The following is a 16,067-nucleotide window of genomic DNA, read 5'->3' on the forward strand; positions in this document are numbered from 1 at the left end:
TCTACAGAATGCTGTGTCCCTGACACTGGCACAGAGAAGGCACCTGACAAATGCGTGTTGAATGAATGAATGAGCCTGAATGCCTTTGTCAACAATTTCTTCCGGAGACATTTGACTTTTAGAGAAGCCCAGGTTCCTGTTGGGCATTCTACATAACGAGGTAAACTGTCTCCTTCGGTGCAGGCACTATACAAGCTACTACCTATGTTGGCTCCCAAGACTAAATAGAAGGCGTGATGTTATGAGACAGTACTGCCAATTAGAAGGGTGGAAATTAAGTTTTCAGAGCACATAGTGTTTGCAAATCTAAACCTTCTGGTTAGCAATTTCAGTGGGGGAAAAAATACCCTACAGAATATCACAGTCAGGGAAGGCAAAACATATTCTGTAGCTTTGTTAATTATATCAGGCAAGTAGCTGCTGGAAAAATGTCTATAGATGCAGTTCTGACAGGGAATACTATAGGGCTTGGTAATCACAATCTCTAAAGAAAATTAATGAGCAGAAGACCATAGAGAGGAGAAAGTTAAAATGTTTAACACCAGTGCACAAAGGTTTAATGCAACATAAAATATGCAGATTGGTTTATAATATAAAATCTATATTCACTCACAGTAAAAGCCTCCCTGTAAGTTACTGTGATTTATTAAGTCCTTCTGATTGAGTGTTAATGAATATTATAAACTGGTCATTTTACTAAGAACTGAACATGATTGTATTCTAGCAGTGATATTTGAAAATTATTGTAGAAATATTTAGTATTTATTTATCTATGTTCATTCATCCATCCAATCATACATACATATACTGAGAAGTGAAGTGTATACACTCAACAGATCACCAGCAGGTACCAGAATAAGAATGATTGCAAAGCAGTACAATGTGGCCACACAGACAGTGTTTCAGTGAACTGAGGTCTCTCTAAGCGCAAACTATACCATAGACGTAAACGGGTGACTTAGTTCTTGAAGATATAAAATAGATTGAGTTTGTAAAACAGCCTTAAAAAGTAGCTTTTCAAGACCTCAGAGTATCAAAACTAGATAGCATTTTATTCATTCCACTGTAAGAACTGAAGTTGCTATTATGCAACTTTTGGAAATAAACCTCTACCATAATCACTAATTGATGCTTTAGAACTGTGGTGTTGGAAGAGACTCTTGAGAGTCTGTTGGACTGCAAGGAGATCAAACCAATCAAACTAAAGGAAATCAACTCTGAATATTCATTGGAAGGACTGATGTTGAAGCTGAAGCTCCAATACTTTGGCCACCTGATGTGAAGGACTCACTCATTGGAAAAGACCCTGATGCTGGGAAAGACTGAAGACAGGAGAAGAAGAGGATGACAAAGATGAGATGGTTGGATGGGCATCACCAACCCAATGGACATTAGCCTGAGCAAACTCTGGGAGATGGTGAAGGACAGGGAAGCCTGGTATGCTGCATGCAGTCCATGGGGTTGGGGTTGCAAAGAGTCGGACATGACTGAGCGACTGAACAACAACAAATAATCACTAATAAATTAGAGGTCAGGACATACCATTTGGTGTATGTAGCTCAGAAAAATGTCAGAGCACTGAAGGTCAAAAAATTATAGATCACAATGCTCAGACAATGAACACTGGCCTGACATGACCCCATAGTTGTCAACCATGATGTGAGAAGCTATATAAGGCCACAGATATGACATGCAGACTTCAACTTTTACTTAGATTCATATACTTTTTTTTAACCACTTTATTTTTTAATTGAAGGATAATTGCTTTGCAGAGTTTTGTTGTTTTCTATCAAACATCAACAATAATCAGCCATAGGTACCCCCATGTCCCCTCTGGAAGGAAACTGTATAAAGGGTCAGGGTCAACTTTGCAAGTGAAAGTGAAAGTCACTCAGTCATGTCCAACTCTTTGTGACCCCTGGACTACACGGGCCATGGACCAGGAGTGGGTAGCCTTTCCCTTCTCCAGGGCATCTTCCCAACCCAGGGATTAAACCCAGGTGTCCTGCATTGCAGGTGGATTCTTTACCAGCTGAGCCACATGGGAAGCCCAAGAATACTGGAGTGGGTAGCCTAGGCCTTCTCCAGTGGATCTTCCCAACCCAGGAATCAATCCAGGGTCTCCTGAATTGCAGGCGGCTTCTTTACCAGCTGAGCTACCAGGGAGCCCCAGGACCGTCATAAGTATCTTACAAAGTATAATCATGGAAAAAGAAACCTTTACTTTAAACATGTTCATTTCAAGCTCTTTTAATGGCAATTGAACAGTTTTAGAGAAAGCATCAAATTACCTGAGTCCAAGTTGCCCAGAAATTCATAGCTTCTTATTTGATATACCCTGCCTTTTTTCTGATTATTTCTGTATTCGTCTGAAAGGCCCATTAACTTAGTAAATTAGCAACTCTTTAATGAAGAATCCATATCTAATTCATCTTTCTAGTACATGGCTGAATAAATATTTATTATTAAGATTTTTAATTAATTTTCTAAGAATTTTTCATCCTTTCTCATATTAATTGAGCATAATTGTGCATAATCATGGATTAGGTGCTGCCCATTGTAAAAGAAATTGAATAGGTATTGAGAATGTCTGTCTTCTAGGAGACAGATGGAAAGAAGATGGTAAGGCTAAGAGAAAATGAGTTGGGATAAGATGATCAGATGAAATGGAATGTGGTTTCCTCTATATTTTCTTTTGAAAAGAAATGATATCAAATGCCTAATTTCTAAGGAAAAAATCCATAATTTTAAGTCAACGCCATTATTTGAAAGTGTTTGAATCACACTTCTAATTGGCAGCGAGGTGATTTTTAGATGGAATTTTAACACAAGATAAATATGATGAAAACTCAAAGTCTTTCAAAGGAATCAGGATAATATCATACGAATTCAGATTGAGGTGATCAGCTTCAGAGGTTTCAATCCACCATACCTTAGCCACTTCTTCTTGGAAAGCCACAAGGTTCAAATGCGAGATGTTAACTAAGTCAGGCCCATACACCACTGTTATCATGCGATGTTCCAGGCGCCCAATGTTCCCCACATCCAGAAGTTCACGTAATTTAGGGTCCTGGATAATAAACAAAGATTGAAAAAAATTAGTCAGCTAGAGATTCCAACATGGCAGCTTGATTTCAGAAGAATTAGAGCTAGAATGCCCTCAAAACAAAGTTTACTTTTATTCTTTGATTTTTTAAAATTTTTATTGAAGTATAGTTGATTGACAATGTTGTGTTAGTTTCAGGCGTATAGTAAAGTGATTTGCTGCTGCTGCTACGTCGCTTCAGTTGTGTCTGACTCTTTGCAACCCCATGGACTGCAGCCTACCAGGCTCCTCTGTCCACGGGATTTTCCAGGCAAGAGTACTGGAGTGGGTTGCCATTGCCTTCTCCGTGAAAGTGATTTGGTTTATATATATATATACACAAAGCTTCCCTGGTGGCTCAGACAGTAAAGAATCTGCCTGCAGTGAAGAAGACGCAGGTTTATTCCCTGGGTCAGGAAGAACCCTTGAAGAAGGAAATGGCTACCCACTCCAGTATTCTTGCCTGGAGAATTCCATGGACAGAGGAGCCTGGTGGGCTACAGTACATGGGTTGCAAACAGTCAGACATGACTGAGCAACTAACACTTTCACTTTCCATATGTATATATTCTTTTCCAGATTTTTTTTCCCTAAAAGGTTATTACAGAATATTGAGTAGAGTTCCCTGTGATACAGGGATACAAGGACACAGTAGGTCCTTGTTGGTTATCTATTTTATATCTAGTGTGTATATATTAATCCCAAGCTTTTAATTTACCCTTCCTCCCTCCTTTCTTCTTTGGTAACCATTTTTGTTTTCTATGACTGTGTTGCAAATAAATTCATTTGTATCATATTTTTAGATTCCACATATAAGAAATATCATAAGATATTTGTTTTTCTCTGTGTGGCTTACTTCACTTAGTATGATAATCTCAGGACAAAGTTGCCTTTATTCTTAAAAGAAATTGGTATGACTTGAAGTCTCTCACCCCAGAAAAGTCCAGAGAGGTAAAATAACTTGCCCAAAGGTTGTGGAGAAAGGATTTCTGGATCAAGATTTATGATCCTCATGGTATCATGGTAAGTTAAAGAAGTCAGAAAGAGAAAGACAAATACTGCATGATATCATTTACCTGTAATTTAAAAGTTCTGAAATCATGAAAGGATTTCTGGATCAAGATTTATGATCCTCATGGTATCATGGTAAGTGAAAGAAGTCAGAAAGAGAAAGAAAAATACTGCATGATATCATTTACCTGTAATCTAAAAGTTCTGAAATCATAGTAATAGAGATTACAGAGTGGTGGTTACCAGGAACTGGAGGATGGGGAAAAAATGGGAAGATATTGGTCAAAGGGTATAAATTTCCAGATATAAGGTCTGAGCATCTATTGTCCAGCATGTGATTATAGTTAATATTGATAATGTTGTATTACATACTTGAAAAATAGGAGGGGAGTAGATCTTAAATGCTCTTACCAGAAGAAAAGAAATGATAATTATGTGAGGTGATGGAGGTGTTAGCTAATACTCTGCTGGTAACCATTTTGCAATATATAAGTGTAACAAACCAACATGCTGTGCATGCTAAACTTCCACAAGGTTATGTCAGTTATATCTCAATAGAACTGGAAGAAAGACGTCCTCAATCAATGTGTCATTCAGTAACACATTTTTATGTGTCACAATTCTCCTTCTATTTCCTCCAATCAACCCATGAATCGAAATGCAAAAATCTCATCCCTCTCCCTATAAACACATTTTAAAGGAAAAAGGTGGTTCTGGCAGAATCAAAGCACAGCAATGCCATCTAGGGTTGGGGCAGAAAACTAGCTAAGTGCACAGCATGGGCCGTCTCCAACATTCAGCAATGAGAGAAACAGAGGCTGTTAGATTCAGCAAAATAGCCACACAGGCGATTGCTGCTGTTCAGTTGCTCAGTCTTGCCTGACTTTTTGTGACCCCATGGACTGCATGCAGCACACCAGGCTTCCCTGTCCTTCACTGTCTCCTGGAGCTTGCTCAAACTCATGTCCATTGAGTCAGTGATGCCATCCAACCATCTCATCCTCTGTTATCTCCTTCTCCTCCTGCCTTCTATCTTTCCAAGCATCAGGGTCTTTTCTACTGAGTCAGTTCTTTGCATCAGGTGGCCAAAGTATTGGAGCTTCAGCTTCAACATCAGTCCTTTCAATGATTATTCAGGATTGATTTCCTTTAGGATTGACTGGTTGGATCTCCTTGCAGTCCAAGGGACTTTCTAGTGTCTTCTCCAACACCACAGTTCAAAAGCATCAATTCTTCAGTTCTCAGGCTACTTTATGGTCCAACTCTCACTTCCATAAACTGTAGCTTTGACTAGATGGACCTTTGTTGGCGAAGTAATGTCTCTGCTTTTAGTACTCTCTAAGTTTGTCACAGCTTTTCTTCCAAGGAGCAAGCGTCTTTTGATTTCATGGCTTCATCCATCTGCAGTGATTTTGGAGCCCCAAAAAATAAAGTCTGTCACTGTTTCCATTGCTTCCCCATCTATTTGCCATGAAGTGATGGGACTGGATGCTATGGTCTTAGTTTTCTGAATTTTGAGTTTTAAGCCAGCTTTTTCACTCTTCTCTTTCACTTTCATCAAGAGGCTTTTTAGTTACTCTTTGCTTTCTGTCATAATGGTGGTGTCATCTGCATATCTGAGGTTATTGGTATTTCTCCTGGCAATCTTGATTCCAGCTTGTACATGTCCAGCCCGGCATTTTGCATGATGTACTCTGAATATACATTAAATAAGCAGTGTGACAATATACAGCCTTGACATACTCCTTTCCCAACTTGGAACCAGTCTGTTGTTCCATGCCTAGGTCTAACTGTTGCTTCATGACCTGCCTACAGGTTTCTCAGGAGGTAGGTGAGGTGGTCTGGTATTCCCAACTCTTTAAGAATTTTCCACAGCTTGTTGTGATCCATGTAGTCAAAAGCTTTAGTATCTAATCAGTGAAGCAGCAGTAGATGTTTTTTCTGGAATTCTCTTGCTTCTTCTATGATCCAATGGATGTTGGCAACTTGATCTCTAGCTCCTCTGCTTTTTATAAATCCAGCTCAAACAACTGGAAATTCTTGACTCACATACTGTTGAAGCTTAGCTTGGAGAACTTGGAGCATTACTTTGCTTGCACGTGAGATGAATGCAACTGTGTGGCAGTTTGAACATTCTTTGGCATTGCCCTTCTTTGGAGTTGAAACGAAACCTGACATTTTCTAGTCCTGTGGCCCCTGCTGAGTTTTCCAAATTTGCTGGCATACTGAGTGCAGCACTTTCACAGCATCATCTTTTAGGATTTGAAACAGCTCAGCTGGAATTTCATCACCTCCACTAGCTTTGTTCTTAGTGATGCTTCCTAAGGTCCACTTGACTTCACACTCCAGGATGTTTGGCTCTAGGTGAGTGATCACACCATCATGGTTATATTGGTCATTAAGATCTTTTCCATGTAGTTCTTCTGTGTATTCTTGCCACCTCTTCTTAATATCTTCTGCTTCTGTTAGGTCCATACCATTTCTGTTCATTATTGTGCCCATCTTTGCATGAAATGTTCCCTTGGTATCTCTATTCTAGCCTCACAAATACTGGGATTTGGACATAGAGAAATTCTGCAGTCTTTTCAGAGCAGATGTTCTTTAGGACATCAGAAGCATGTATCTTTTGGGGACCTAGACCTGCTGGGAAAAGGATGTTCCAAAGTTTCTGAATTCATAATAAAATCTACCATAGGGTTCTGTTGGTTTGGCTGAAATTATTTTCCTTTCATACGACAGGTCCTGAAGATAATGAGAGGGTCATGCAGAAAATTAGCCTCAAATGAATCACTTAGCAAATCTGCAACCAGCTTCTGAGCAAGGAATAACTTATATTCTTATTTATTTAGCTACATGCTGGGCCAACACAGCTTAATGACTTAGGCTGGTTATTCTGATCTCCCTTCTGAGGTTTTTATACACAGCACGCTTGAAAAGAAATAGAGAACTAGAAAAACAAACAAACAAAAAAAAGAAGAAAGCAATATATTTCCAGCTGAGTTATTTTATTTGGTGACATTAATTATCCCTTTACTTAATAAACTTTCTCCTCTGTTTGGCTGCATGAAGAGGTACCCTCTCAGGTAAGTTACAAAGAGAGAAAATCACATTTCAAAGCTGCACTCAATATAATAGAAACTTAAACTTGACTAACACGTTGATAATTTATCAAGAACATCAGGCCTCTGTGAAAGATCAAACACTATCACAAAAACATAATTTGCATGACCTAGAAAAGGAAAGGAATACAGTAAAAAAAAACAAAACAAAAAAGTAAACAATCATGGCAAAAAGGGAAAGTTTTATCCTTTTACCATTATTGAAAGATTAAAGAAAAATGTTCAGAAAGAATGAACTTTTTTTGCAGGCTGGTTAAAGAATGATACCAGCTGTTCTGTGAAACAGTTAACTGCATCCCAGGCTTTAAACACAATTGTGGCAAGGTTCAGGGAGAAAACACATTGATCAGTCCTTAAATGTTTGTGTACTTGAGGAAAATTATAATCCTCAGAAACCACCTGAAACTTGTGCTTATAAATCTCTAGTGTTAAGCCAGTGATTGTGGAGTTCACTGACATCCTTATTTCTGCAACAAATGGGGTACTGTGGGGACGTGAAAGGGCCCTGTACTTTGCACCTTCCTCCCTTCCAGTGAGAGCCCTGTGATCCATCCTCTGGCTCTTTTCTCTCTCAAGTATTTTCTCTTCCTCCTATACACTTGCCAGCCCGATTCACATGTCCATTAAAAATACGTTTGCCCACTTATTAAATCGATAGTTGAGTACTGATTAAATCAATCAATAGTTGATTGATTCACGGGTTCATTTGAATTTCCCTTGAGAAATAGGCAAGTAGAAAGCATGCAGAGAATGTGACCAGAATAGAAAATAATTCTGGAAAAAGACTTCCAGAATTCCCACTCTCCCCAACAATACTGTTAGGTACAGAATTTATAAGAAAGATGACTGTGTTTCCATAAGTTTTCCCACTAATGACTGTTCATATATATTTTTAAAACCTATTGGTTTTATGTAACTAAAAATTTGTAATGAAGTATGTAGAAGTGATATCTAGGATTGGGAGGATAATGCAGGCTGGCAAATGACAGTGATGATTTAATATGAGGGGTAGTTATTTGAGGATTTATTATTATATTTCTATGTATCTGAGATGAAAGTGAAAGTTGCTTAGTCATGTAGGACTTTTTGCAACCCCATGGACTATACAGTCCATGGAATTCTCCAGGCCAGAATTCTGGAGTGGGTAGCCATTCCTTTCTCCACGAGATCTTCCCAACCCAGGGATAGAACCCAGGTCTCCTACATTGCAGGCAGATTCTTTACCAGCTGGGCCACCAGGGAAGCCAGTTAACAATTATATGATAAATTTAAAAAAGATTATTGAGCATGAACTGGAGAAGCAAGGCATTTTGGAACTATTTTTTCAAGGGAAACCACACTAGTTTAGAGTTACATTGTTCTGAAAGTAAACAGAGAAATCATTTAAATATATAAGAAGCAACTTTCTAATACCCTTTCTTGGTGATGGATCCAAATTTTTAAACTGTATCTTTCTTTTCTATCATTAATCATTTTATTTCTCTTTAAAACTGACCTTTTTCTTCATCTATTTCATTTTTATCAACACCAGATTTGGTTATATTAGAAATGCCTTCCTGAAGACATGACTTCACTTTTCTTTTTCCCTAAACTCTAAATTTTCTCATTTTGAACACAACAGCCCAAACTGATGTGCTGGCTTCAAGCCTCATTCTTCATTCCTGAGCAGATTGATATGTGCAGGGTATTCTCGACAAAGATATCGATTCTTTCAAGTACGAAAAGTTGCCCTCAGTTGTTTTCCGCAGAGGAAAATCTAGAATAGGCAAAAGGGGGAAATTATCTGGAAGAATAAATAGCAAAGGCACCTAATGTTTGTAGAAACTTGTAAGTGGAAGGGATTTAAACATGTCTAGGGAGTTCCCTGGCAGTCCAGTGGCTAGAATTTGGCATTTTCACTGCCAGGCCAGTTTCAATCCCTGGTCTGGGAACAATGATCCGCATAGCACAGCCAACAAATAAATAAACAAAAACAAAAAATAAAATAAGCATGTCTAAACTATGGTTGTCTCTGGGGGACTGTTTCTCAGATCTGGGGATATGAGTGGCTGCATTTCAAAAACAAACAAAATAAAACTATGCTGTAACAATAACAAAAATCTACAGACAATTTGCATAAAACCCCTCCCCCAAGCCTATTCTACTAAGGAAATTGATATCTGCTTCTCATTGATGGAATCTCCTGACCAGATTTCAGAAAAGGATTTACATACATGGGTTACTACAAGATTCAAACATATTTCTTAGTCCCCGAAATAAACATTCTTTGAAATTTTTACAAAGAAAAAAAAACAAGCTATCTCCACAACTCAAAAAATGTTAAATTTCTCTGTTGCAGAGCCTGAAAGAGTATAGCTCATAAAAAAAAATCAGGTGAGGTGAACTTGGAATTTCTAGTTTGAGTAATCTGTCACTCAGGCCTACTCTCCCCAGAGAACAGCCCCATGTGTCTCCACAGCTGGAATTGGCCAGACCAACAAAGACTCCTGGCAGTTAAGTGTACTTTTAAAGTCAAGTGCTGGATCATCTCTACTGCCATGAAAGTTATGAAATAGAGACTGTCTGACTAAATAAACTCATCTTCTCTCAATCATCAGGATTCATGATTAAATTACTTCAGTTCTACTGCAAAGAAAGCTAAATTGCTCAGATTAATGATTCACATTTCCAGGTAAAAGGCAACTGAAGAAGTCAAGACTAGTCTACACCTGAGATAGTGTGTGTTACTATAATTATATCATTCAACATGGTTGAAATTAATAAAAGAAAGCATCACAAGCTGAAGGATGATTTTTAAAAAAGTCAAATTCCAGTTTCAGTGTTCATTCTTTGATTTATATGACTTTTAAAGAAAAACTATTTGTAGTTCAGATATTCACAAAATAAAAAATCTTTTCAATACCTTTAGATTTCATTTTGACACAAGAAAACGTTCTTGGTGCAGAAAACATACCTCACTCATTTTTTATCCCCATAAAATACATCTTGACTGGATGTTAGGCTTACGGAGACAATTTGCATATTAGGTTAATTTCATTCCTATCACTTAATACAGCATTTTCAATCTGAATTACTGTTAAATGGATGTAACTTTAATCCATCATTTACATAAAAGCCAGGTATGTAAAAGTCTATTAAAACTCAGTACAGCTATCGGAAATGAAAGAGGTAGATCAGTTATTAAACTAAAGTGATGTTAGTATGTTTATGCTTTATTTAAATCTATTGTGAAGGAAAGATATAAACTTATGTCCATGGTGGTTTTCCATCAAAGTCTTGAATTTAATTTTTGACTTTTGGAAAAGAAAAAAATAGACGAATAAATCCCCTTGGAATCAGTACTTATTCTCACTGTAAGGTTTTGCTCTCTTTTTTACAAATGTCATGAGGAATAAAACCATTCTCTTCTTCAGGATGTACCAACAGTTTAGGCAGCTCACACAGCCAGCAAGCCTTTTTGGATAAAGCACTTGCCACTTGCATGGACTGTAACACTGAAATGCAGTCCCATGAACACTCTCCTACACAGAGGGGAAGACGTGGAGTGTGTGCAAGCTGTGCATGCACGCTAAGCTGCTTCAGTGTGGTTGACTCTGCAACCTTATGGACTGTAGACCCCCAGGCTTCTCTGTTCATAGGATTCTCCAGGCAAGAACACTGGAGTGGGTTGCCATGCCCGCCTCCAGGGGATCTTCCTGACCCAGGGATCGAATCTGCATCTCTTATTAAGTCTCCTGCATTGGCAGGTGGGTTCTTTACCACTAGTGCCACCTGGAAAGCCCAGGTGGATGTTGTTTATCCATTTCTTCCTGTAAGTGACAATGGCGGAGCTTGAATATTTTCAGCTATTCTTTCAGATGGAAGGAAGAATTAAGAGAGAATAGACTGACTGTAGCAAAGGGCAGTGACTATCAGCAAATGCGAGAAAGGAAGAGAGCAGTGCTGACCCTCTTATCTTACAGAGGCACCATCATAACAAAGATCCTTCTGCTTGTTTGGGTATAGTGGTGATGAAGTGGCATACAGTCTCCACTGCACATGGGAAACTTCCATGTACGAGTAAAGAAATCTTTCAGTGGTGAAGAGAAAGTTTAGTTGGCCTGACTATGCATCTCCATCCAGAATAAAGTGCCTTGAAAATGCCAGATATTAGTTTATTGAGCTGAAAACTAACAAACTGTTGAAATGTAAATATAAATACAACTTGATGGAGTTGATATAAAAATTGAGCAAACAGTTCAAATGGCGGAATAAACTTAAACTGGCATCCATTCAAGTCATGTTTCATGGTGATATTTTAGGCAGCTCCTTAAAATAAAAAATAATTCAAATGTGAAATTAAAATAGGAAAGAAATATGGTCTAATGGCACCTCTTGTCTTGCTCGGAAAGAACGGAAGCTAAACAGCCAAGTTCAGTCATTATTAGTACAATCATCTTTACGGAATGTCAAAGTGCATGAAATATATAGCAGTTGTTTTTTTTTTTGAAAAGTCAGTGGGAAAAGTAGTGAGTTTCCTCCACCTCATCTAGTCAGTATTTGTCAAACTTAAAAATTCTAAAGTATAGATAGCTTGTCATTCATTCTTCAAACTCTCCCCATGGCCTTCTTTGACACATGCAACCACCACCTAACTGTCAGCTAAATTCATACGCACAGTCATTTCCACTCCAATGCATAAAGAGCCATATGTCCTGAGGGCTAGTGGTCTGTGCAAATCAGGCAGTTAGCCCTCTATCTTCCTTTCCGTTTAAAATCCACCACAGAAAGGCGTGCATACAGTCCCCTTCAGCTTTGTGTGTGTGTGCTGCTTCGGGGTAAGTTTCAGTATCATTGTGCCCACGTTTTAGAATAATGAAGCCTGTTTGTTAAAGGAATGCAGATAACATTTACTAAGTTGTCTCTAGGCCGTGAGTCCTTTATTGGTGAGACTTTTTTTTTTTTTCCTATTTTGTTATGGGATCTGCCTCCTTATATGGTATTTGACACAGAGGGCACCCAAGGGGTTTCTGAAACCTCAGAATGTAAGTTTAAATCAAGCTTATAAAAAAAGAAGGTCCAATGACAAACACAAACAATGCTCCCTTTGCCATTTCTGGAAAATCTGGGTGCTTAGCATAGATGCTAAGGACTTCTGACAGTTGGAGGGAGACCTTGGAAATTGTATCCTGTTTCACTGACTGAGTTTTGGGTGGGCCAGTTAAAAGTAACGCAACTTCTTGAGTTTTCTTAACCCTTCTGTGATTCGGTCTCTTCATTACAGGAATAAATGAATAATTATGTTAAGTGCTCAGGGCAGTACATAACAAGCTGTGAGTACTTGAAAAAGAAATCAATAGCCTGAAAATGAAATACAATATGGGGGCATCTACTGGATAATTTAATTTCTTAAGGGCACTAGAACATGCTACTATATATATGTATATATATTTACCTACTTTGTGACTTACCAAGAAAGACATATATTTGTATTTACATTTATATATTTACAGCTTCTACCTATATTTTAAACACACACACACTTAAATTTTATATTTTCCTTATCTTGCTCTTCCACAGGAAGCATAATTTAAAGAGTGCTAAAGGACACTTCTACAACTTTTATGTTCCTGACTCCTATGTTTAACCAGCTTTGACTTATTTTTCCTGAGCTTCAGCTTAATTTTTACTCAATATGCTTGATAATGATGCCTACTCATCTTAAAGTATTAGTGTGGTGATCAAAATTAAATCTGCAACTGTACTGTGTCACATGTAAAGAAATAATTCATATATTTCTTGTGATGACTGACATAATAAACTTATTTTAAGTATCACATGAAAAATAGCAGTGAAAACACTGTAAGCTGCTTATCTCCTTATCTCTCCTTCTTAAAGTTATAAAGCAATAGTGCAGGAGACATAAGAGACCCGGGTTCGATCCCTGGGTCGGGAAGATCCCCTGGAGGAGGGCATGGCAACCCACTCCAGTATTCTTGCCTGGAGAATCCCATGGACAGAGGAGCCTAGTGGGCTACAGTCCATGGGGTAGAACAGTCAGACACGACTGAAGTAACTTAGCATGCAAACATAGAAGTTTATAGGAGAGAAATTTTCCTGGCAATTTGTTATAGGAAACTGGAAGAGTTTGAAATAAATTGGATAATTTATCTAGAACCCAAATATATTGGGTTGGCCAAAATGTTTATTCAGATTTTTCCATAGCACCTTATAGAAAAACTCAAATGAACTTTTTGGCCAATCCAATTGATGTGAATATGTGTTCATTAAAGATTCTAAAAATATTTCAAATTTTCAGATTTATATCCTAGTTTTATTCATATCTCTTTTCTTTCCCATTATTCTAGATAAATTAACTATATTCCATAATGAATAAAGATCAATAATATATTATTCATTCAGGAACACAGAGCTAGAAAACTCTTTATAATTCAAAGTATGGGGGAGGTCTGATGCCTACTTTTGTAAGAAATAACTAATAGCATCTAAATAAGTCCTGTATTAAATATGCTTTTATGTACATGCTTCTCTTTGAAAGTAAGAAAATGTTTTCTAAAGCTGTTTGCTGTCCATCCTTCAAAATAATCCAACATTTTACCTGAAGCCCAAAATTGTCATCTCTAAGACTGCAACTTTCAATGAGAAAACAATTATCTTGAGAGTTATTTGAATGTTTCTAGTAAGTAAAATTAGGCAGGTCAATAAGATCTCTATGCCATTATGATATCACCAAAATTGTTAGTACATTTCTAAACAGGAATGAAACGAGAATTCAATGAGTTTGGAGCTCTCAAAACTTTACAAAAATTGTACAAAAAAGCAATTAAGTATTCCCAGGACATTATTAGCCAATTCTTCACATTTTACTTGTCCACTTGCACTCAATTTTTAAAAATTAAGTAATTTATTTTAATTGGAGGCTAATTACTTTACAATATTGTAGTGGTTTTTGCCCTGCATTGACATGAATCAGCCATGGGTGTACATGTGTCCCCATCCTGAACCCCCCTCCCATCTCCCTCCCCATCCCATCCCTCAGGGTCATCCCAGTGCACCAGCCCTGAGCACCCTGTCTCATGCATCGAATCTGGACTGGTGATCTATTTCACATGTGGTAATATACAAGTTTCAGTGCTATTCTCTCAAATCATCCCACCCTCGCCTTCTCCCAGAGTCCAAAAGTTATATGCTGTTTCGCGTATAACGTTGTCGTTACCATCTTTCTAAAGTCTGTATATATGCATTAATATACTGTATTTGTGTTTTTCTTTCTGACTTACTTCACTCTGTATAATAGGCTCCAGTTTCATCCACCTCATTAGAACTGATTCAAATGTATTCTTATTAATGGCAGAGTAATATTCCATGGTGTATATGTACCAGAGCTTTCTAATCCATTCATCTGCCGATGGATATCTAGGTTGCTTCCATGTCCTGGCTATTATAAACAGTGCTGCGATGAACATTGGGGTGCACGTGTCTCTTTCAATTCTGGTTTCCTCTGTGTGTATGCCCAGCAGTGGCACTGCTGGGTTGTATGGCAGATATATTTTCAGTTTTTTAAGAAATTTCCACACTGTTCTCCATGGTGGCTGTACTAGTTTGCATTCCCACCAACAGTGTAAGAGGGTTCCCTTTTCTCCACACCCTCTCCAGCATTTATTGCTTGTAGACTTTTGGATAACAGCCATTCTGACTGGCGTGAGATGGTACCTCATTCAGGTTTTGATTTGCATTTCTGGGATAATAAGTGATGTTGAGCATCTTTTCATGTGTTTGTTAGCCATCTGTATGTCTTCTTTGGAGAAATGTCTGTTTAGTTCTTTGGCCCAATTTTTGATTGGGTCATTTATTTTTCTTGTATTGAGCTGCATGAGCTGCTTGTATATTTTTGAGATTAATTCTTTGTCAGTTGCTTCGTTTGCTATTATTTTCTCTCATTCTGAAGGCTGTCTTTTCACCTTGCTTATGGTTTCCTTCATTGTGCAAAAGCATTTAAGTTTAATTAGGTCCCATTTGTTTATTTTTGCTTTTATTTCCATTATTCTGGGAGGTGAGTCATAGAGGATCTCGCTGTGATTTATGTCAGAGAGTTTTGCCTATGTTTTCCTCTAGGAGTTTTATAGTTTCTGGTCTTACATTTAGATTTTTAATCCATTTTGAGTTTATTTTTGTGTATGTTATTAGAAAGTGTTCATTTCATTTTTTTACAGGTGGTTGACCAGTTTTACCAGTACCACTTGAACAATTTTAAAGTAATTTACTTTAACTTTGTTCTCAAATATTACTTACCCTCTTTTTCATCTTTTCTGCTCCTTCCTACTCTTTTCAGTCATCTTTTCTCTCCTCTATCAAAGTAGGCCCTGGGGATTTTTTAAATCCTTTGGAAATTGGCAAACTAAATGTTTTGACATCATCTTAAGAAGATTAACATTTAATGCATGGACTGTTTTAGGATGAATTTTAATGTAACCCAGTTTCATATCAAGAGAAATCAGCCTATTGTCAAGGATTAGCTCAAATTATTCCACTTCTTGATTTCTCTAATTAATTCATTCAAATGTTTGCTTTATGATTAATTCATAACAAACTTATGTAGGGGCTCAAAAATAGAGCAGTATATAAAATGGAATCAAGAGAATCAAGAGGATTGATTCATGAACTTTCCTTTTTTTTTCTCTAATGATTCCCGTTCAATTTTTGTTGTTGTTGCAAAATATCCTTTAGACAATACTGGAAGATTTCTTCAGAGTTTCATTTTAGTCTAGTGATTTCCTAGCATTGTTGGCAAATTTCAACAATTAAGGACAAAAATGGATTACACTGAACCATGAATAGGTTGGGCTTCCCAG

General features: G+C 37.5%; 1 protein-coding gene across 2 annotated transcripts in view; it reads right to left on the reverse strand.

Moving 5' to 3' along the window:
• Positions 1 to 16,067, reverse strand: part of PLCB1 (phospholipase C beta 1) — an 879,212-nt gene that overhangs the window by 300,867 nt on the left and 562,278 nt on the right. For both annotated transcript variants that reach the window (XM_043479648.1, XM_043479649.1), the window contains exon 4: positions 2,933 to 3,070. In XM_043479648.1, the coding sequence (XP_043335583.1) occupies positions 2,933 to 3,070 (138 nt within the window). The remainder of the gene's footprint in view (positions 1 to 2,932; positions 3,071 to 16,067) is intronic.

The sequence above is a fragment of the Cervus canadensis genome, chromosome 10 (genome assembly GCF_019320065.1).
Source record: "Cervus canadensis isolate Bull #8, Minnesota chromosome 10, ASM1932006v1, whole genome shotgun sequence".
Classification (NCBI taxonomy): domain Eukaryota; kingdom Metazoa; phylum Chordata; class Mammalia; order Artiodactyla; family Cervidae; genus Cervus; species Cervus canadensis.